General features: G+C 32.3%; 2 protein-coding genes across 4 annotated transcripts; one reads left to right on the top strand and one right to left on the bottom strand.

Moving 5' to 3' along the window:
• Positions 1-1,259: 1,259 nt before the first annotated feature.
• On the top strand, positions 1,260-9,076 carry LOC123193273 (protein FAR1-RELATED SEQUENCE 3-like). Of its 3 annotated transcripts, none has more exons than XM_044606145.1 (6): positions 1,260-1,463; positions 2,476-4,813; positions 4,892-4,981; positions 5,356-5,505; positions 7,544-7,659; positions 8,747-9,076. In XM_044606145.1, the coding sequence occupies exons 2-5, from the start codon at positions 2,591-2,593 to the stop codon at positions 7,652-7,654; spliced, it is 2,574 nt and encodes an 857-aa protein (XP_044462080.1). In that variant the 5' UTR covers positions 1,260-1,463; positions 2,476-2,590; the 3' UTR covers positions 7,655-7,659; positions 8,747-9,076. The 3 variants fall into 3 exon arrangements, with proteins under 3 accessions (XP_044462080.1, XP_044462083.1, XP_044462079.1); XM_044606148.1 differs by having other exon boundaries at positions 1,260-1,595; XM_044606144.1 differs by having other exon boundaries at positions 1,260-1,684.
• Positions 9,077-10,908: 1,832 nt separating this feature from the next.
• LOC123192498 (ETHYLENE INSENSITIVE 3-like 1 protein) lies at positions 10,909-14,407 on the bottom strand. Its single transcript, XM_044605081.1, has 2 exons — positions 14,240-14,407; positions 10,909-13,344 (listed from the first exon to the last, which is right to left on the bottom strand). Exon 2 carries the CDS (start codon positions 13,198-13,200, stop codon positions 11,275-11,277), a length of 1,926 nt encoding a protein of 641 aa, XP_044461016.1. The 5' UTR covers positions 13,201-13,344; positions 14,240-14,407; the 3' UTR covers positions 10,909-11,274.
• Between the last annotated feature and the right edge of the window lie 8,420 nt (positions 14,408-22,827).

Genomic DNA, 22,827 nt, shown 5'->3' with positions numbered 1-22,827 from the left:
TGGTTTTATTTAAAATTTAAAGTTATACAATTATATAATAATATATTATTATTATTTATATATAAAATTATATACATTATTCATACACATGACACCTCTCTTTTAAAATATTATAAGGTTACCTTCAATCTATCTCACATTTTTGTAAACCATAACCATAAGAACGTGTTCTAAGACCTTCAATTAAAAATGTGATTTTATATTATTAATAAGAAATATTGATCTAATTAAGATATATTATTCTGGAGTCACGGCAATGGGGGAGGTTGGTTTTAAAATATAAAAAAATGTAATTAGCAATTAATGATTCAAAGATTTAGAATTCAGTGCATGTTAAGGGGCACGATGGATCAGCAAGCCGTCTCAATTTATTAAAACGACTGCATTTTTCACGATTAAGACTATTATATTCCATTAACATAATTATATATAATCTTAATTATTACTCAAATCTATTTATCTATTTGGCTGTTCAATTTGTTTGGCTAAATAAAGAAGAGATTAACACCTTATTAAACTCAAGTTTGATAATTAATTAATTAATCGTTTAGGCACTAAATTTATTATAGGTTTATTAGTAAGGTTGGAAATGTTTGAATAATATATTACTATTATGACTAATATTCAGAATAAATATTTCTATATATAATAAATTCTACTAATTTTAACCCCGAAAATATAAAAAAATTATTTAAAAAAAGATTTATCCATCAAATTATATAACTTAATCTAATTGCCATTAATGTAAAAAAAATAAGGATATTCCATAAAATTTAGCCCAAATAGACCAATGAGTTGACAGAAAGCCCAAGTAGGCCAGATTTTATGTATAGGCCAGAGGTTGGGGCCCGATTATATAACCATATCCTTATTTTTTATATTTTTAAATATTTAAAAAAATTGCCTCTAAAATTACCAAAAAGATTTATAAACCCTTCTAGAAGTATCAAAAAGCGCCCACATAAAACCAATGAGCCACATAGCCTACCAATTTTCTGTACTCAGCATGTTTGGATTCTTAAACTTATGCGATATGGTACATATGGTTCAGGGCCAAACTGAACCGCATTTGTCCAAGCTTACACTTCAGGGGCCATAAGTTAGTGACGGAACCAAAATTATTTAAAAAATTCTTGAAGCCCAGACCTTAAAATTACACCAAACCCGAGGGACTACATCATTATTATCCCCGGTGGGGGTGAAAGTGCAAAAAAAAAAAAAAAAGGGTGTTAACAGGAAAGGAGTTGATAGCATTTCTGGGTTCGACGGGTCCTACTCAAACAAAACTCACACGCAGACAAAACAATCTTCTCAAGCGCGACTCCCATCTCAATTGAACTCAACTCACCTTCAAAAATCTTCTCTTTTTACTGAAAAACCCTGACCCCCTTACTTACCCACTTCAACAACACTCTCCAACTTCATTTCAATTCACTTATCACCTCTTTTACTTTCATACCTAGGTCAGTTTTTTTCCCCTTTTCTTAGTTTTTTTTTAAATTCTTTTTTGTTTTTTGGTGAGCTCTTGTTCTTTATGGATAATGATTGAAAAGTTTCTTCCTTTGGAGATGTTGATGCTGAAATGGGAAGTGAAGGTTGTTTGTGTTTGAATGGAATTTTGTTTGTTTCTGGAAACAAAAGTGTGGATTTAACATTTACTTGGAAAGTTTTGTTCTTGAAATTTGTAAGGAATCGTTTCGTGGGCCATTTTTAATCTTGCCGCTTGTTCTATTTTAATTTTGTAGTTACTACTTTTTAATTTAATTATGTGATAAGTAAGATTATGGTTTGGCATTGCATTGTTGGCAATTTCTTGATGTGTTTTCATTGCTCTAGAAAGGAGAATTGGATCTATTTTTTGTTTCTGAAAAGTGAAAATATATAGCGTAGTTTAGCTTTAGTACTTAATTGAAGTTATCTTGAGAATTTGTGCATGAGTATCGCTGATGAAGTAATTTGTCTTGTTTTTCTAATAACTATCACTAGGATACGTCAAAATTGAATTGATTTTGAAATATATATGATTAATCACATTTAGGCCTCTAGCTATGTTGTATTTTTTGAATTGTAATCAATGAACTATGATCACTTGAACACACTGACAGATTTATAAACAAGTTGCAGATAGAAAAAAATATTGATTTGGAGTTTATACCTTCATTTCCAATTTTAAGGTTTCTGTCCCAGCAACAAAAAGCAGCCTCCTATTCCTTTCGAAAACCCTTTGTGGTTTGTCAGGAGTGTTGGAGTGGAGCGATCACCTAAGATAGTTGATATATACTGTTGGCATTGCGAAAAGAACAGTTTCCCTGTTTTGTGGGGTTTATTTGAGCAGCTATGCACTTTAAAATCTAGTTTTCTGCAATTAGTGTTCATAGACTTTAAAATCTGCCTTTAAGTGTTTCTTTTTGTTTCAACTTTTACCACAATTATTTATTCATTTATCTTTTTCCATTTGGGTGTGAACATTTGCAGATAGATATTTTTTAGATAAGGTTCTTTTGACTTCTGCTAAAGTTGGGATAAGCATGAGGCAGTGCCGTTAGTGTGCTAAGGCGGTCTTGGTTTTCATATCTAATAAGCAACAAAGATGGATGTTGCAGTGGTAGATGTGGACGGAGAAAAAGGTGATGACTGTGTAGCAACAAATGCTGAAACTGATAAGTCTGAGAGACACCCTATAACTGAAAATTCTTCGGAAGACCTTTCAAATCGTGATGATGATCAGAGCTCTAAACCAAGCATTGGCATGGAATTTGATTCAGAAGAGGCTGCCAAGACCTTGTACGAGGCTTATGCCAAGCGTATTGGTTTTACTGTACAAAATGGTCAATTCACCCGTGCTAAGCCAGATGGCCCCATTATAACTTGGGAGTTTGCATGTTCAAGGGAAGTGTTTAAGAGAAAGAATGTTGAAAGCTGCAATGCGATGCTTAGGATAGAGAGAAATGATTCAGACAAATGGATTGTGACGAAATTTGTGGAGGACCATAACCATTCTGTGGCGACCTCTAATAAGGTTCAGTACCTTCGACCTCGTAGACATTTTGCTGGTGCTGCAAAGAATTCCTCTGGATCAATTGATATCTCAAATGATCTTTATGTTTCGGTGGATGGAAATCATGTATCTTATGAACCAAATCATGCAAGGAATGTCTCCCCTGTAGAATCTAATCGTTCAGCTCGGAGTTTTCCCCCTCTAAACTATTTTAGATCTCCTAGTCGAAAGAGGACCCTAGGAAAAGATGCCCAAAATCTTCTTGACTATTTCAAGAAGATGCAGGCTGAAAACCCTGGCTTCTATTATGCAATACAACTTGATGATGAGAATCGCATGACTAATGTTTTCTGGGCTGATGCCAGATCAAGGATGGCTTATAGTCACTTTGGGGATGCGGTTCTTTTCGACACAATGTATAGACCAAATCAGTATCAGGTCCCTTTTGCTCCTTTCACTGGTGTTAATCATCATGGTCATGTAGTTTTGTTTGGTTGTGCATTACTTCTAGATGAGTCGGAATCTTCCTTTATATGGCTATTTAGGACATGGCTCTCTGCAATGAATGATCGGCCTCCAATTTCTATCACCACTGACCAAGATAGGGCCATACAAGTAGCTGTTGCTCAGGTGTTGCCAACTACTCGTCATTGCATTTGCAAGTGGCATATCTTGAGAGAAGGCCAAGAAAGGCTGGCTCATATCTACCTCGCTCATCCATCCCTCTATGGGGATCTATATAGCTGCATAAACTTTTCTGAGACAATTGAAGATTTTGAGTCATCATGGTGCTGTCTCCTTGAGAAATATGACCTCCTAAAGAATGAGTGGCTTCATGCAGTATACAATGCTCGCAGACAGTGGGCCCCAGTTTATTTTCGAGGCACTTTTTTTGCTGCGCTTTCTTCAAACCAAGGTGTTAACTCCTTCTTTGATGTGTTTGTGAATCAACAGACGACCATACCATTATTCTTTAAGCATTATGAAAGGGCTTTAGAGCATTCTATAGAAAAAGAAATAGAAGCAGATTATGATACTATTTGTACCACACCAGTGCTAAAGACACCCTCACCAATGGAACAACAGGCAGCCAGCCTCTATACCAAGAAAGTATTTGGAAAGTTTCAGGATGAACTAGTTGAAACATTTGTATATACCGCAAATAAGATTGAGGGTGATGGGGTGGTCAGTAAATTTCGGGTTGCAAAATACGAACATGATGACAAGGCTTACATAGTCACGTTGAATGTATCAGAGATGAATGCAACTTGCAGTTGTCAAATGTTTGAATACTCTGGCATTCTTTGTAGACATATACTTACTGTCTTCACTGTAACAAATGTTCTTACCCTTCCAAAACATTATATATTAAAGCGATGGACTAGGAATGCCAAATCTTTGATTGGGCTGGATGAGCAAAACGCAGACACTCAAGGTATCAAGACTCTCACCTTACGCTTCAACAATCTATGTCGAGAAGCAATCAAATATGCTGAAGAAGGGGCAATAGCCGTGGAGACTTACAATGCAGCAATTGCTGCTCTAAGAGAGGGTGGGAAAAAGATTGCTTTGGTAAAGAAGAATGTTGCTAAAATCACACCTCTAAGCTCTCAGGGTTCTGGGAATAGTCATGAAGACAGTAACAAGAGGACTTCTCCATCAGTTCCTGAAATGGTCCCATCATTATGGCCATGGCAAGAGACAATGCACCATCACTTTAATCTGAATGATTCTGGGGTTCATGTTTCTGATTTGAATCAGCCCAGTATGGCCCCTGTGTCTATTCACCGTGAGTGTAGCACTCTTGACAGCCCGGTATGAAGTAGGACAATAAATTTTATAGTTAGAGTTGTGTTTTTGTTGGTAATATCTAAATATTGTTTGTTGATGCAGGTGGTGCTCACTTGTTTCAAGTCCATGACATGGGTGATAGAGAATAAAAATTCAAGCCCAGGTGGTAAAGTAGCTGCCATCAGCTTGAAGGTATTCATGCCTTTCATTGCCTTGTGCTGATTATTTTTATTAACTTAACTGTCTGTGTTGTTCAGACCTTTATTTGATTTATTCGAGATGCAGTTCATTTGCTTAATATTTAGAGCTGAGAAAATTTATTCTATATTAACAAATATGCATTGCTGTGCTTTATGTATGTGGAATAGATCAATCTTATCCCCAACAAACATTTTCACAAATGCAGTCAACATAGATGTTTCAATGATAATTACTTTTTTAAATGTTTCTATATTTCTTCAAATGAATTACACTCATTTTACAGTTAACAAGTTTGACTGGACTGGATTTCTTTTGATATGAATCATATGTGTATGTATTTTAAATGTCTTGTAATTCTTCTTTAGCTGCAAGATTATGGAAAGAATCCTTCAGGAGAGACTGAGGTACAATTCAGACTAACAAGGGTCACGCTGGAACCTATGTTGAGATCCATGGCCTACATCAGCCAGCAACTCTCAGCACCAGCAAATAAGGTTGCTGTCATCAATCTGAAGGTAGCAAACTCGAATTTTGTCTTCATTTTCTTTTTAGTTAATTTTTAACTGGATTGTTCACTTACAATTTTTTGAAAAAGCTTTATTTTGCATGTTATTGTTACTTTTCAAATCTTTCTGCTATTACAATATAATTCAGATTATCAGATAATATAGGTGACTATAGATCACCTGAATTTTGTTTTAAATTTGAAATTTGGTTGCAATAACACTATAAGGGGAATTTTATCTCAACTCAAGACCAGTTTAATTGAGCATAGGACAGTATCCAGAATATTGAGTTTGTTGAATTAGTGAGAAACAGGGAGGTAGTAGAGCAAGTAATAGAAAATTATGCTTCAGTGCATTAAAATTCATAATAATTGGAAGCTTGTTAGTGTTAAGTTAGACAAATTTTACCTAGGAGTTCTGATATATTCTTTTTTAAGTGGAATGATTGTATGCTATTATTTCTGTAATTTGTTGGGGTTGTTAGTCATATATGTTTTTGTTGATAATGTATTAAGGTGAACAATGTAAGTGCTGATTTTTTTCTTAAAAAACAATAAAAGGATGTTTGGTTCTGGTTTATGTCCTTCTCGTTCCTCAGATAAAATGATCTTGGGATTGGAGTTTAAGGGGTTGGTTAATGTCTCTGGAAAATATGAAAAATCTGTGATTGAAGCCTGCAACTACTGACGGGCTAGAATGATCCACTAAACCCCGTCTTTTTTCTTGCTTCATAGCCAGGCGGGAAAAACTGCATTCTTTTCAATTTAATAAAAATATGAACACTCTTTCTTTAAGAGAGACACTGTTTAGTAAGTAAAACAGTTGATATATATAGTCCTTGGAAGGAAAAAGCAGACACAAACACCAACATATACTAATCATTAATAAGTCTTTAAAATGAAACTTTGCTACAATATCTGAATAATAGACTTTATTAGGTTACCAGCTGATGCTGACAGAATATTGATTTTCTGGAATAGTGACAGCTTTATCTCTATTGTTCGGTAACTCCGTAGGTATCTGCAGTATTTATGGAAATATAATGACTTTCTTTACTTGACAGCAATGAGTCAGATTGTGAGGAAGGCTTATTAGATTAAAAATAGAAGAGGGACTATGTTTTTCAAGAGATACATTGTACCACATTTTGCTCCAAAGTTTATCAAAGCTTTAAAAAAAGGCACATTCTTGATTGTTTAGCGGTCTTCTTATGCTATGTTATGGGTATTAGCCTTTTTGGTAATGAAATTAATATTCTTTGCGCTGATACTCATACCATTGCCACATTTATCAGGTGAAATATCTGGATTCTTCACAATTTCACATTACAGACCAAATAATTTTACAAGAATTAATTTTATTAGCTCGTTTTGAGAGCTGTCTTTGTCTCTTTTTATATTTATTATATCTATTTTCTCTCTAATTTCTCATTGAAACTGAAGAGTTTTTTGAGCCACATTCAAGTTGCTGCAGTATCTCTCTTATATCAATGTTATATGTTGTAAAATATGACTTCAGTTGAGCATGGGACAAGTCTTCATGCTCCTTGCTCCAACATTTTTTTATTAGTAAATGGCTTCTGTTTCTAGTTATGTATGTACTTTTTTGTGCCAAAGTGGAAATTGAAACAACTGAAGTTGATTGGTCTACAAGATTTTACAGTGAGAATCATATGTGCTTCATGAACATGGGTGTGAACTTTTTACTTTTAAAGACTAAAATATGTGTGAAGTTTGGAAGTATGAACTTGAGTTTAATTTTTATACCTGATTTTTGTTGAAAGGAGATACCTTCAAATTTATTAATATTTGTTCATTCTTATAGTCTTTGATTAAGAAATTGAGCACCATCTATTTTTCCCTTTCTAAGATTCAAAGAAGACTGACACTAAGCTCTCTTCATGTATGAGTGGGACTTGTGTCTTGTGTCTATTGCTTTAGGGGTATTTGATCAATTGGGTTTGGTTGTGTGAGCTGTTCTCAATTTTTGATGAGGTAATTTTAATAATTAATATTTTAAACTAATTTCTGATTCTTTATGTGCTCAGCTGCAAGATACCAAGACAATTTTAGGAGGAACAGATGTGAAATTCCAAGTGTCACGAGATACACTGGGTTCCATGTTGAAATCAATGGCCTACATGCGTGAGCAACTGTGAAAGTTGTAAGTATACTCTTTTCCATTGCATTCACCAATTGTCAGTGTTGCTATTACACACTAATCACTAGAGCTTCATTCTTTATATCTGTTTTCTGGAGAGAAGTTCTCTTAAATTCCTGATGCAACTGAGTTAAAAGCTTTGTATTGTTCTATCATGTAAAGGAAAGTACTATAAAAGATATGTTCCAAAATTTCATGAAGGTAGCTTAGTTTAAGGCAAATTAAGGTTCTGGTTTGATTTTGTGACCGTACCAGGGCAATTTTGTGGAAGTAATGTAGAACAAACAGGAGAGAAACATGCATTTACAACTTTTGACTTAAAATGTCAAGAATATACTTCTGCATCTGGAGATATGAATCTGCATGAATTTATATATAACAAACTGAAAACCTGAGTCACTGTTGTTTCTCCTGCTGCTGAAAGATGATATATTGTTGTGACTGTTGTCAGTGACTTTCAGATATTTTGGAGTATGTCAGTAACCTACCTAAGCATCCTCCCTTTCTGTCATAAAATAATTCTTCCTGTCTTTGCATCCTTCTAATGACTTTATATATTTGTTATATGCTGTTATCCGCGAGTCTCTTTTCAGCTTCATTGCTTTGGTGCTACAGTTTTTCGTGTCTTTGTTCCCAAAGCTTGTGTATCTCAAGATATTTGATATTGCAGTTCTTAGATATGTGAAAGAGTCGCTAACACTCTTTTAGTTACTCTATTCCTCATTTGTGCACTCCTGAAATGTATACAAGAGATACAGAAAATTTCAAGTTGGTAATATAATAACAGAAGTGGCTAGCTTGTCCCTTGTACACGTGTCAAAAGTAGATAATGAGAGAATAAAAGTGAGTGTTTTTAGCATTTCGTTTTTGGAAAATTCAGTTCAACATATTTGGATATTAATCTTGCCTTGTCAGCTTGTCCTATACAAGTTCACCTATGAGATGATTTGTGCGTGTAGACATTTAGATGAACTTTTCTAACTAAGTGGTTAACTCCTAGTCATTTAGATTGTAATATCTTTGACATAATCACGCTATTGAGGATTGTTGAAATGTTTAAGTGAAAGTATCTTTGTCATTTTCCTTGCAGGCTGAGTGAAGCCAGAGGGGAGAAGCTTGTGGCATATATAAAGAGCCAATAAAGGTTTGGTGAAATAACTAAATTTTATGTAGTATTATGAATGTTGAGGATTGACAGAAAATGGGAATTAGTTAGTGGTTAGATTATGTTTACTGCTAATCGATGTCAATTAGTTGTAGTTTAGGTAATGGTTAATCACATTTCTAACAACTAGAAAAATATATGTATATCACTATTTCTTGTGTAACATTTTGGCTACTTGAATTGTACATCTAAGTTGTGAAGAAGAAGACTCCTACATTGACTTAATGAACAATGCACATAATTTGTCATATTCTACATCTAAGTTGTGAAGAAGACGACTCCTACATTGACTTAATGAACAATGCACATAATTTGTCATATTCCTTATCTTGGACTCTTAATGACTCATTTGAGCTTCCTGCTTCTCCATATTGTTGCTTTTGTAGGCAGTTTAATCTTCTTTTTGAGTTAGTTTCTTAAAAGCAATCACAAAACTCCCCTTTTCTCTTGTATGGGGGTATAGCCATTGCTTACATGATATCAGTGCTCAAGGTGTTTGGGTTTGAATGAAGGTGACATTTGTGCTTGAACAATATTATGTGCACCCAATCTTGGGTTCGATTTCAAAAGGATAGTCTCGGGTCGGATGGAGTTCATTTAGCAAATTTTTATTGAATATTTTGAGATGTTGATTTAGAAATATATCTCGAATTTGTACTCATTTCATTTACAAATGCAATTAGGTAATGGGTGTAGCTCCATTGGTTCGTTGGGCCTAGTGGGCCTCATAAGGAAGGAATTCAACTATGTACTTTTGAATGAGTTTGTAATTAAGAATATTTCAGAAAAATAAAAAGAATTTAATCATGAAATTCTTAATATTTAATTAGTCATCTCTCAACAAAAATATTGGTTTTCAAAATTTAGATTTAAAAGGAAAATTGTTAGTTTTTAAAATTTAAAAATAAATTATTATTAATTTTTTAATATTGTTAGTTAAATAATAATTATATTCTTAAATTTAATAGTTTCAACTGTTTTTATTAATTTTAATAATTAATTAATAAATATTTAAAAATTTAAAAATTAACGGATAAAAGTTTGTAAATGAATTAACCAGACGCGGGAAAAAAAGTTTGTCAATGAATAAGTCTTTTGGCCTAATAAAAAATTTAAAACTTAGAAGACCTGCCAAACTTTGACTAAAGTAGTAATTGCATAAACCGTTTCCCAAACATTAGAAAATGTCTAATCAGATTTAAAATATTCCTAAATTATGCTTTCAATTTTATTATAATTGAGATATGTTTCAATTTCTAGTAATTCTTCTATATGTAATCTTCTTTCATTTAATAAGTTTTCCGAGGGGTATTTTTTATGAATAATAATATGCGTATTATTTTTTAATGTATAAATAAATAAATATTTTATAAAATACATAAAGCAAATATATAGCGTTAGATATAGTAGTTTAACTAAACACAATATTAATATCCCAATTATTTTTAAAAAAATTTAAAAAATATTATTGTAATATTTTTTAAATTTATCAATTTTATTGAATATAGTAATAATTTATATATAGTAATAATCTTTTCAACAATAATTTTATTATCGTAAATTAAATATAATAATTATTTATATATATCAGTTTTATTAAATATAGTAATAATTTTTACTCGATAATTTTTTAAATAATCTATGCCAAAAACAGTCAAAGGGTTACGTTACCATCCTCCCCAGGGTAGCCTTGATGAGACTCTCCACAAATTATGGAGTTACGATGAGGTAACCTTACCCCTTCTCAGGGTATCCTAGATGACATGGATCATAGAGCTATAATGCTCAAACAAAGTGAAGCATTTAAAGTTATCGTCGGTAGGCAGGCACCCTTTGAAAAGGTGATCCGATTCTTAAGAAAAGAGAGCGGATGTTGAAAAAAATTATTGTAACCCTTTAAAGTGCACGTGTGGGCAAAGCTTTTTTCCCATATAACATATAAATTCTGTAGGTCCATTTTGCTTTTGCAAGGGGCCAATGTTCACGTTTCAGCAGCCATGGCATTACCAGATCAACACTTTATCATGAACATCAGATAAGATTCAAGGATATACCCAACGCTGTCGAATAGCGATAACAAAGCAATATTGATTAAACAACATATATTAAAGATTATGTGTACATAATACAAAGTTCATGTGTATATATTTATAAACTACATGCCGATATCAACTGTAGCAACAAGAAACTAATGATTCTAAGCTTCAACAGCAATATTGAGTAAGCCCCTTACTCAGTATGGCCATGAAATCAACCTAGAGATGTCTAGGTCTCCAGAAGACGTAAGGCAAACATATCTTGCGACTAAATGTGAAAGGAAGAAGCCTCACTTAACCCAGAAGAGCACAACTGTGTTATTTGTAACCTTTCTCCAATGTGTACGGCCCTTTTTTTTTGTTGTATTAGAGTTGAAGACTAAATGAAGGAGCTTGATGTGGGGTCAGATTTATTCTTCAAACGTACCATGTTGATATATCCTGCTTTGGAAGTGAATCCATGGTGAAATCGACTGGTGCCATGTTGAATTGTGAACTAAACCTGAAGTCAGCAATATTATCGCCTGGATTGGTGTAAAACGGAGAGTCGAATGATTTGATCTGATTAAAACGAATGTCTGCTGGGGGGAAAATGGAGTTGTTAACCGAGGGCAAGTTGGGCTGCTCCGGTAAATGGCCACCCATCATAACGCCTTGATTGTAGAAGTTATCATTCAGCTGAAATTGAAATTTCTGCTGCTGCTCCTGTTGTAGTTGCTGATGTGGGTGCTGTTGATGCTGGGTTTGATCGTCTATAACATTAAGCCCCACTGGGACATTAAGAGCCCCAGGATTCAAGTTCTTGTTCTGCTGATGATTAGTATCATAGAAAGTAATCAGATCAGAAATCATTTTTTGCCCATCATCCGGAAGTTCGAGTCCAGATACATTAAATTGTGAATGAACCAGATTCACCAGTGGAGTTGGCGGCTTCTGTTGAGGTTGTTGAGGTAACTGAACAGGCTGAGCAACAGGCAAAGAGAACACTGCAGGTTTGTCATTGTTCATTTGAAAGTTTGTCTCTCCAAAACCTTGAGAAGAATTGCTACGATATGGGCAATTCATCTGGTGGTTGTTCCTTGAGGACCTATCAAGAAATCCAAGCCGATAGTCGCTATAGGGGCACTGTGGGTACTCACAGTTATACATCTTTTGATCCACCATGCCAAGAGGCTCATCCGCCAGCTGCTTCCTCTTCTGAAAGAAATCTGAGTTAGTTTCAACAAGTTCCCCCTTTATTTGAGGAACCAAAGGTTGTGTCATCATAAGCCTCTCTCTAGGTCCCACTGCCCCGAACCTGAAGAGATTCACATCATGAGGCTTGACCTCCTCTACTTCAACATTTTGATCATCATCCACCCCTTCAACATCATAATCACTGGTATCACTGATAACAAAAGAGCCACTTTCACCAGCAGATGCAGGAGGGCAGCTATCAGGATAGAGTTTTCGTGACAATGTTTCTTCTTGATTAATTATTGCCAACCAAGTGGCACTCTCTTTGGCAGTCATCTTATCCTGCAAGCACTTAGATTGACGAACAAGCTTTCTGATCTTAGCAATATCTGGTGACATGTGCTTGATGACTGCTGTGAGAACACTCACTTTCCAAGCCTTCTTCAGATCATGAGGTTTCTTGTACGGGGGAGGACCCTGATCCTTGGGCAGACGCAACTGAGGCCACCACTCTTCGTTTCCAGTTGGCCACCAGGATGGTGCAACACCTTTCTCCAATGGAAATCGCCGTTGGGGCGGATCACAATGCTGCATAAGCGCAGACAAGAGAGATCCAAGGGTAGTGTCTTGAAGCTCCTGTAAGGTGTGAGGGGTGGACACATCTGCACTGCAGTCTTTATTCTTTCCAGGAATAGCATGAACAACCTGGTATTTGGCAATCGCAGCAGGGCCATTCCGATCAAACCTGACCTTTTCCTTCCACCAAGCTCGAAGATTATCAGAAGCTCCACTCACAGGCTTTCCCTTCTCAGGGATGATTCCATACACAAATCCCTGAGCCTTGCAAACCTCCATCATTTTCAGCATATACTTCAGGATACCATCCTGTGCTCGTGACATCTTCTTCCTTCGGGCTTGCTCCTGAGATTGACGCTGCTTTGCACTGACAACTCCTTCCTTACCCTTATTCTGCTCTTTAAGTCGCTTCAAAAGCATTCGGTCCCTCCACATCCTCCTCTCGAGCTCATCCACATCCATGTCTTCATCACTTAAATACTCCTCAACAGTCGCCTCTGGTTCATGCTCCAGAACTGTCTCTACTTCGCAGGGAGGAGCCGAGAGGAAATCAAGGTTTCCACCGAATCCCATCTCATCAAAGATTCCCATTACTAAAAGCAATAAAAATCAGCACCGACAACAGATATTTTGTATTGAAAAATCTCACTTTCCGACAATATTAGCCCAAAGCAATCCCTATAAAGACTTCCAAAATAAAAAATTTCCCAATTCAGGATGATCAAAGGTGAACACCTGAAAAGAACAAAATGAAATCAGTATTATAAAGCCAATACACGGAATTTGTAACCTCCACAATAAATCCAATTCAATGAGATAAAAACTTCCATAAAAGCCGCAAAGTCAACAAATACAGCAAGAAATCAAGCCATATAGTTAACAAACAGAGCAAGAAATCAAATCATAAATGCAAGATCCAATGATACAAGCAAACAGCAAGTACCACAAACATGAAAACAAACTCATAAAAGCCTAGTCATAAAAATCAACAAAATTAGTCTCAAGAAAAACAAATAAACACACTTATCTGAACTTTCAAACAGAAAAAAATCTAAACCAAAACAAAACTTTTAAAAAATAGAAAAACTATGAGCAAGAGAATTACCAGAACCCAGATCTGCCTGCAGTTACACAAACAAGGCATTGAACATATAAACAGAAAGGAAGAAATAATCAGGTTTAGCTTTAAAAACAAGCTCACAGAGAGATTCTCCTATAGTTAAACACAAATAAACCAAAACAACTTTTTAAAGTAAAGCTAGGAAAAGGGGGAACTGATTATCAATAGAAATCCGGAAACATGAAGTTAGAGCCACACAAACGTGGCCTAAACAAGATAAAAAATGATCGTAAATCACACTACAAAAAAAAAAAAACTTGATACACCCAGAAGGGAAATATCACAAGAAAGAGAGATAAAACTGAGCCTTGTTTGTCATAAATTTCATTGAACCAAAAAATCGTAACTTCACCACTTCTACGTACTAAAACCAAAAACAAGGCGCAACCCACTTACTCAATTCATGTTGTAACCTTGCATGAACACTTCCAAAACCAAACGAAAACAAAAAAAGAAAACAGAAACATAAGTGGGAAATTAATGAATTAAATGAATGAATAACCAGTGTACCAGAAAACCAAGGAATGGTCTGAGCCATGGAAGTTTGTCTGGTGATGCTGAGACTGAAACTGGTTAAAGAGAGAGAAATGAAGATTAACAGTTTTGTCTCAGCTTTTTGCTGCAGTAATAGAAAGAGCGAGAGGGGAAAAGGCAGAGTTTGCAAAATGGAGAGATAAGAACAGTAACTTTTATTCTATTATTTATATATTTTTTATTAATATTTTTTAGGTGCAATAATTAACCATGGTCAAGTCTCATTTTAACTGCGGTTAAGGTTGAGAGAGTTAATGTGTTTACTTTATGGGTTCTATTATTGTGGTTTATATCATTTCCAAATTTGCTCTATAATAAATTTGAATTTGACGTGTTAAAAATATACCCGTCATGATTAAATAAAATTATTTTTCTTCCTATTAATGCTACATTTTCTAAATAAGTTTAAATTGAATAATAATAATAATAATAATATATTTTTATATAATTAAATATTATTTTATTTTTAATTTAAAATAATTTAATTATATATTTACATATTTCATTAATTTCTAAATCAAAACTTATTATAAATATCCATAATTTTAATGTTTTGTTGTTTTCTCTTGATTTAAATATTACTCTACTCGCATTACATGTAAAATTATATTCAATTTTCATAAATTAATAATGTCGTTAGTTTTTTCAGTTTTATATTGAAAATGATTTATATTTTTTTAACTCTTTTTCTATTTCAATTTAAAGGAGAGTTATATATATAAATAATAGATACAAAATTGAGTATAAATTATAATATATTAATATGTGATTTAATGTTATTTTTGTCTATAAATTAAAATTACTTAATTATATAATGATATATTATTATTTGTATATATAATTAATATGTGATATAATTTTACTAAAATAAAACGACAAATGTTAAAATTATATGTATTTATAATGAGTTTTAATTTATTATTAAATTTAAAGTTACTCAATTAACGAATATTAAATTACTGAAAGGAGGTTAAACAACTAGTATAACAAAAGGGTAATTTGAAAAAAAAAAATTAGAGTTTTGATCCTATGGTTTGTTTAATAAAATATTTATAGAATAATCATTTTTAATATTGAAAATTTTAGGATTTTTTTAATAAATTTAAGAAGGAGGCAGTAAATTTACTATTAGTATCTAATTTTAAGTAAATACGTTTGTAGTGTAAATAAAAAAATTTACAATTATGGTAACTTTAAGAGACGAAGCAAATTACCATTTAAACTTTGCACTAAAATATGCATATATTTATTACCATTCTAAATATCTAAAAAAATAATTAGTAAAAAATTTTATTGCAAAAAAATTATATCACAAACTTCCTTTACAGGAACACAGTCACACACCCCAGAATTCCCCGCAGCGGAAACGGGACGGCGGAGGAGCGCCTGAATGGTTGCCTAGCCTGTCTTCGTCTGCTTTTACTGCTTTACCCTTGAAGCTTTGGGGGTGTTTTTGTTAGTTTCTAAAACTTTTGGGCCTTTTGGGTCGGCGAAATTATAATATTTACATTTTTCTTGGTCTTTCATGGACTCATGAGAGAGTTTTTGTCCTTGTGATTTTAATTAAGATTGCCTAACTGTCATGGCAAACATAAATTTGTGTCAATTTATAAATTAATTTTATATTTTATATTTATTTATTTTTAAAATATTTTATATTCAATATTTTATTTCAATCTCATTTTTTTTCATAATTTATATAAAAAAATTATAAATTAACTTAATATCTAATAAAATTGATAAAATATTAAAATTTTTAAGAAAAATATCTAATTTAAGTTTTAATCATACGAATGAGATCTCTAATTATTAAAAAATATATATATAATACATCGATATAAGGTTCAATGAATCCATTTGTTATAAATAGTTCAATTATTATATTGTCAACATCTCTCACATGCATCTAAATAATTTTAAAGTCACACTCTAATAATATCATCTTATTTTAGAGAATTAATTCACATTTAAAATATTTTTCCTTTAATTTGTAATTTACTTTCTAGGGTGAATGGTGGGTGTTGGCCCTTCTAGTTGCCACAAATTACTTCCATTGACATTGACAATTTTGAGATCTTCTCATATCAAATTTAAGAATTGTTTAATATGCAAAGTCAAATACATAGCTTATTAACCACCTGATTTACATTTAATTAAGATTTCGTTAAGTTATCCACCTATTATTATATTAATTAAATAAATTATCCTCCTCTATACTTTGGAATTCGTGTTTTTAAATATTTTTATAATAAAATTATTTATGTATAATTAAATATTATTTTATTTTTAATTTTAAAATATTTAATTATATTATAATATATTATTATTTATATATAATTATTTTTTAGTTAAAATTTAAAAGATAAAATTCAATAAAAATTATGAAAACATGTCCAATTGATTTTTTTTTTCTTTTCACAATGGAAGTATCGTACAAAACCTAACCTTAAAATACATGAAAAATGTTTTTAATCTAAAAGTAGCTTTGAAAATAGCAAAACCCATGTTTGTTAAATGTATATCAGCAAATAATTAATTTATTAAGTAAGTTTGATAAATATATAATTATCCCATTAATTAGTGCGTAATCATTGATAATGAAAATGTCAAAGTCTTTAAGAAACCAACCAGAAATGGTGGGACATTGTGAAATTGACGAGGAGTCACAGCCAGTAATTTGACGCACGTGGGTTTTAGTTCATTTTCAACTTTGTAATTCTGGCATATTCTAGTCAAAATGGAACCATGACATTGAATTTGGACCAGCACAAAAATTGTTCTAACTAAATCTTTTTACTTTTTTGAAATTGAAAAAGTTTACGTGGCATTAGGGTTACATTTTATATTTTTCTGAGATTGGCCAAGACGCAAAGTTTTCGTATAAAATAAGGTTAACGTTATCAAATCTAACAAGGTATAGATAAGTCCATAATTTATCTAAATATTTTTAGTGAATGGATTAGACTTTTAGTTACGCATGTTTAGTTGTTAATGTGCATATTAAGTTGAAAATTGTGATTATTGTTGTTGTAATGATAGTAGAAAACATTTTCTCTTGCTAAGGTTCCTATGCAAAATGGTTGTTTTAAGAAGAAGATCAAAACATTATTGTTGAAATAGTTGTTGTTTGCAAATAAAGGTTTAACCGGCTAAGGAAAATGGTGTTGAGATTATCAACGTTATATATTAGAAAGGAAAAAAAAAAAAGCAATGTTATGGTTATTAGTTTTAAGTGCGCAATTATGTACTTTATTTTTACGTCAAAATCAGATAATCATATGATGATATATTATTTGAGTATTCAATTAAATATTTAAAACTAAATGTATATAATTTTATTAAAAAAACAATCATTTAACATAGATAATATTTATGTAACAACTTCCCCTCAAAAATAGGCTAAAGACTTATTCTCACCCAAAGTATGCTACATTTTCAAGTTTTCATTTGTTAACTTTAAAAATCGTATTTGTCGACTTATTGACGGTTAACGTTAACGAAACTTTAAACCCTTAAAATTTAATCTCTTTTTCTCTCTTTTAAACCCTAAAAACTAAAAATTTTCTATTAAATCAAGTATGACATTTTCCTTTTAAGGTTTAGTTTTCAATCTCAAACATCATTGTTGGGGATGAAAAGTTTCCAACGCATCACCATGCTCCGATGATCTCCCTCCCTTTTTTTGAAACTCTGAATGGCAAAGATTTCGTTTGGAGCATGGTGATACATCGAGAACTCTTCGTTGCTGATGATGGTGCTAAATTTTGTGTTGGAGAGTGAAAACTAAACCCTATAGGGGGAAATGCCATTTTTTAAAACTTGACCTAAGAGAAAAAATTTTAATTTTTAAGGTTTAGGAGGAAAAAATAAAATAAAATTTTAGTTTATTTTTAATATTATAAATGAAATGATATTTTGTTTTTAAATTAACAGATTTAATTGTTTATAGGTAGGTGTTTAGGATTTTTAAAATTAAGAAATAGAAACTTGGAAAAATAACATATTTTGGATAGGAATAAATCCTTTGGCCTCATAAATATTACCCTTCAAAAAAAAGTGCTATGAAACAAGATTTAAAGAGTACAAATTCGATTAAATTGTGACACAAATTTGATATTTTAGTTATATGAGTTAAATACTATGTAGCCCCCTTTTGGTCACACCATTGGACTGTTATAATATAATTGAACTTAAGTGCAGAATTAATATCTTATTACAGTAGCATAAAAAAAAAAAATCTCGTTGCCACCCTCTTTTAAGGGCCCTCATTAACAATTAAGATTTTTTTTTAATTATTTTTTTTCAGAATTAATTTTATATCGAATAAAATAAATAGCGAAAATGCGAAGAAGGGTAATTATGTAAATTAAAGAGAGGCCGAAGCAGATTTAAGGGGGAAACAGAAGTTCGTGGCCGCCGGATTTGACGAGAGAAAGTGAAAGCCACTGATAAAACGACGCATAAATAAAAGTGGCCCCCACGTTGTCGCGAAAATGGATTACGCGTCACTCCTTAAATTTTTTTTGTTATTTAATTAAATATAAATAATAACAAACAGTAACTCTTCCTCATCCACTCGACTCTTCCATCCCTTTCATTTTTCGCAAAACGACATCACTCCGCCATGTTTCTCGTTGTTTTTTTCGCCTCCGCTAAACGACGCCGCGCCTTCATTTTTTTGTTTTTGTTTGTTTCGTCGAATTATGAGTTAATTTTAAATGAATTTATTTATAGAAATAATTACCAAATTTTAATATGAAATTTAGACACGTGTGTGAAACAATTCATGAATAGATATTTATCTTAAATATTCTGGCTGAATCTTTTTTAATTTTATATACACGTTTTGGATAATTTTCAACTTGTAGATTTGTTATAATCAGTATTAAATACCTGTCAAGCTTTCAACTTATTAGATTGGGCTTTGATGATGTTAGTCCGAGCCCACTTACATTTGAAATGGCCATATATTTAATAATTGAGTCTTTTCCCAACTTCAGATCAGATCAGATCTATAAACCATATAATATTAAAAAATGGTAATTATATATTTTAAAAAATAATATTATGTATATTTATTTTAAGTATATAAATATATACATATTATAATTATCATCATATGATAAGATATTATTTTATTTTTAATTCAAAATCACATAATCACATAATAACATATATATGTATATATATATTTATGTATTTAAAATAAATACACATAGTTTTATTGTTTAAAAAAGGCCAAAAGCCTTATTCTCACCCAAGGTTTAATTTTTTCCCAAACTTCCATTTGTTAACTTTAAAAAATTTAAATACCTATTATTAAAGTTAACAAAATTAATTAATTTTAAAAATAAAATCGTTATTTAACTAATAATATTAAAAAAAACTAAAATTTTATTTCATTTTTTTCACCATAAAACCTTAAAAAATTAATTTTTTTTTTTCATCCAAAAATTTAAAAAGTTAATTTTTTTTTCTGTTAAGATTTACAATTTTTTTCTTTACTTCTCCGATAATTAGAATTGACTGGACCCTTTTCAACCCATCCTCTTTATCTATTGTTGACACCTCTAATAAAAAAAATTAAAAGATTCCGAATCGATAAACGGCCATAAAGGTCATTGACGGAAGAACCAACCACAATTCAGCCGGATTTAGAGGTGGGAAGCAGCCCAACCTTTGAATTAAAAAAAAATGAATCTTTTAAGTCATGGTTGAGATGGGCATGATAACTTCTTAGACAACTATTTATTAAAATTTGAAAGATGCATTATAATATACTTTTTTATATTTAATTACGATCATTATTTTATATTTTATTAATAAAGAGTCGAAATAACTAAATCATTTTTATATTAACTTGTGATAAAAAATGTTAATCATTTTTGTATTTCAAATTTACAAAATTATAACCCAAACTAAAATTTACAGAAATCTTTTCAAACTACAAGTTATCAATGTCTTAATGTTCAATCTGCAAGTCTGCGATATGAAATCGTGCAGTTCAGTTTTCGCAATTAGAGATTAACACATCCTAATGGTAGAGATATTAGCGATTAATTAATATTAATTAATTAATTATAGATTTGATTTGGTGTTGTATTACAAGTTCAAAGCTAAGTATTAATTTGTTGCCTGGCTTGAATGAATAATGTTCACAAATATCCAATCATCTAAATTCAATGCATGTTAATTAAATATTATTTTTAATGAATTCGATCTTTGTTTCTGTACCTTTAGTTATTTGGCTTAATTACCTTGATAAGAGTTTCCAGCGGTTCACGAACCGGGTTCGGGTTCTTCAAAAACCGGTTTTTCCACCCTTCATTTCTCTTATTCTTCTTCAAGTTTCGCTCCGACGCCTGAGTCACCGGACCGAGCGATACACTGTACAACCGGGTCACATTCGACAGTGGTTCATACAAAGCAGTAGCAAAACCACTCTTGGATTCAGCCAGACCATCAAAGCAGGTGTGTTGATTCGTGACGATTCCAATCAGCAAACTATTGACTCTGTCCACGAGTTCATCACTCATCGACTCGGCAGCCTTGAGCTCGGTTCCAATGGAGTCCAGATAATCCACATTGAAGTCCATGAGTTGCCAGCAGTCTTCCAAGGCTCCAAGCTCGAGGTGGGAGAGCTTGGAGCGCTGTTTGTGGTGGGCGAGGGTGTGTTTGATAGCTTTGGAGAGTTGCTGGGTTTCTTTGAGAGAGTGTTTAATGGAGAACTTTCCATAGTTGTAAAGGTTGGAGGGGGAGGAGTTGAAGGCGCGGAGAAGGGAGCGGCAGAGCTTGGGGTAGGGGGTGGAGTTGCAGGAGAGAGAAGTGGGTTGAGATTGAGGTTCTGAAGTGGTGAGATGAAGAGAGGAGAAGAGGAAAATGAGAGGGAGAAAGAGGAGGATACAAGGAGATTACATTTTCAGTTTACTTGAAGAAAGAATTTAGCACATGAAACGAGAGTGGTAATATGTATAGGCCAAATGAATTCAGCTCACCCACAGATTTTTCCATTGCCCCTTAAATTTTGAAAATCTAAATACTCACCCATCGCTTACAGTTGTTAAATGTAATAAAATCTGTTAGTATTAAAATTATAATCGTTATTTAAATTTTTATCTCAGTTTTAAAAATTAATAATTTTTTTATCTTAAATTTTGAAAACTTTATTTTTTCTTAGGATTTCATTCTTTTCCTTTCCTTCTTCTATAATTGGACTTTGGCTAATAACCCATATTTTTTCTTTGTTGATGCTCCCTCCCACCTCTTGAATTGTTTGGCCAATCGCAAATAGCTCAACAAAATCATATTCATGTGAACTGAAGAAAGTGATTCATCTTTGCTCTTATAACCTATGTTAGATTTAATTTTAATGAATCATTGGCCAAAGACAAATGTTGAATTGAAACATCTTTGACTGATGATTCATACGAATCAAAGATGTTTCATATAAATCATCTATCTTAGAAGACAAATAAAAAATTAACTAGTAATAAAGTGGCAATAATCATTTCATCAAACCTTGGGACATAGTAATTTGCTCCTATTATAAGTCCCAAGAAAAAATAAGGAATTTCCCAAATTAATACAATCCTAAGTTGAGAGAATGTTTATAACAATTTTTAAAATGTTACTCTCTCTCTCTCTCTCTCTATATATATATATAGATAAAATTTACATTCAAACATGGAAAAGTAAAAGGTAAGTGAAGTCGGAAAATTGTATAATTGTATGTGTATATATCCCACATAATTCTCTTGTATATTGAATGAAATCATTTAGAAATTAATGCAAGTGAGAGATATTGGGTGGGTAGCAATTAATTCCAACATGGGAAAGAAGCTAGAGGCGTAGAAAAAGGACAACAAAGTGGGGAAGATGAAGAAGAGCGTGAATATTTTTAGTGTTAAGAAGAGTGTATGCATGAATAACATTATTGCCATTTATGTCTTGGTGTCGGTTTGACATATTTATTTATTTCTTGCATGTGATGCTGCAACGTGAAGGAAACACTCTTTCACACACCAAAGTTTTGTTTCTCCAACTTTTGTCTGGAAATTATGTACCATCTATGGGTAGATATTTAGATTTTTGAAACTTAGTGGATAAAAGTTTGGAATTCGACTAAACCTTGGGTGGCAATAAGCTTTTTGGCCAAAAAATTAGTTGCGAGGGTTGAATAATATTTTATTAAATGTTGGTCATGGCTGTGAAGCCCATCTCTTCTTTCTTCATTAATTCCACCCACATGCACATTAATGGGCATCCCCAAACTGTGCAATCAAGACTCTTTGAAGCTCTCTGCACATTGCCAAACTAAGCAAGCAAGATCTATTGACGTTCTGCACTTGAAGATTGTGATGTGGGTTTCACTTTTAGCTTGGATTGACTCAAAGAAAGATGGTTTCTAGCTTAATTCTCAAACAACACATTTGGCAAACAAAAATTAAATTTGGAAAGTAAAAGAGGATATCAAATTTTTTACATAGTTAAGCTAAGATTTCTCTTAACCTATATCTATGACATCAAGTTTAGCTCATCAAATCACTAAGCAAATACAAAATGAT

The sequence above is a fragment of the Mangifera indica genome, chromosome 12 (assembly GCF_011075055.1).
Source record: "Mangifera indica cultivar Alphonso chromosome 12, CATAS_Mindica_2.1, whole genome shotgun sequence".
NCBI classification, from domain to species: domain Eukaryota; kingdom Viridiplantae; phylum Streptophyta; class Magnoliopsida; order Sapindales; family Anacardiaceae; genus Mangifera; species Mangifera indica.
Note: the sequence above shows the minus strand (reverse complement) of the source record. Positions and strands in the feature narration are given on the sequence as shown.

What these genes read in the sequence shown, in the direction of transcription:
- LOC123193273 (XM_044606145.1), top strand. Translation starts at nt 2,591, where the DNA reads ATGGATGTTGCAGTGGTAGATGTGGACGGAGAAAAAGGTGATGACTGT. An exon ending in TAGCTGCCATCAGCTTGAAG is followed by an intron (nt 4,982 to 5,355) that starts GTATTCATGCCT and finishes ATTCTTCTTTAG; the next exon opens with CTGCAAGATTATGGAAAGAA. An exon ending in TTGCTGTCATCAATCTGAAG is followed by an intron (nt 5,506 to 7,543) that starts GTAGCAAACTCG and finishes TTATGTGCTCAG; the next exon opens with CTGCAAGATACCAAGACAAT.
- LOC123192498 (XM_044605081.1), bottom strand. Translation starts at nt 13,200, where the DNA reads ATGGGAATCTTTGATGAGATGGGATTCGGTGGAAACCTTGATTTCCTC.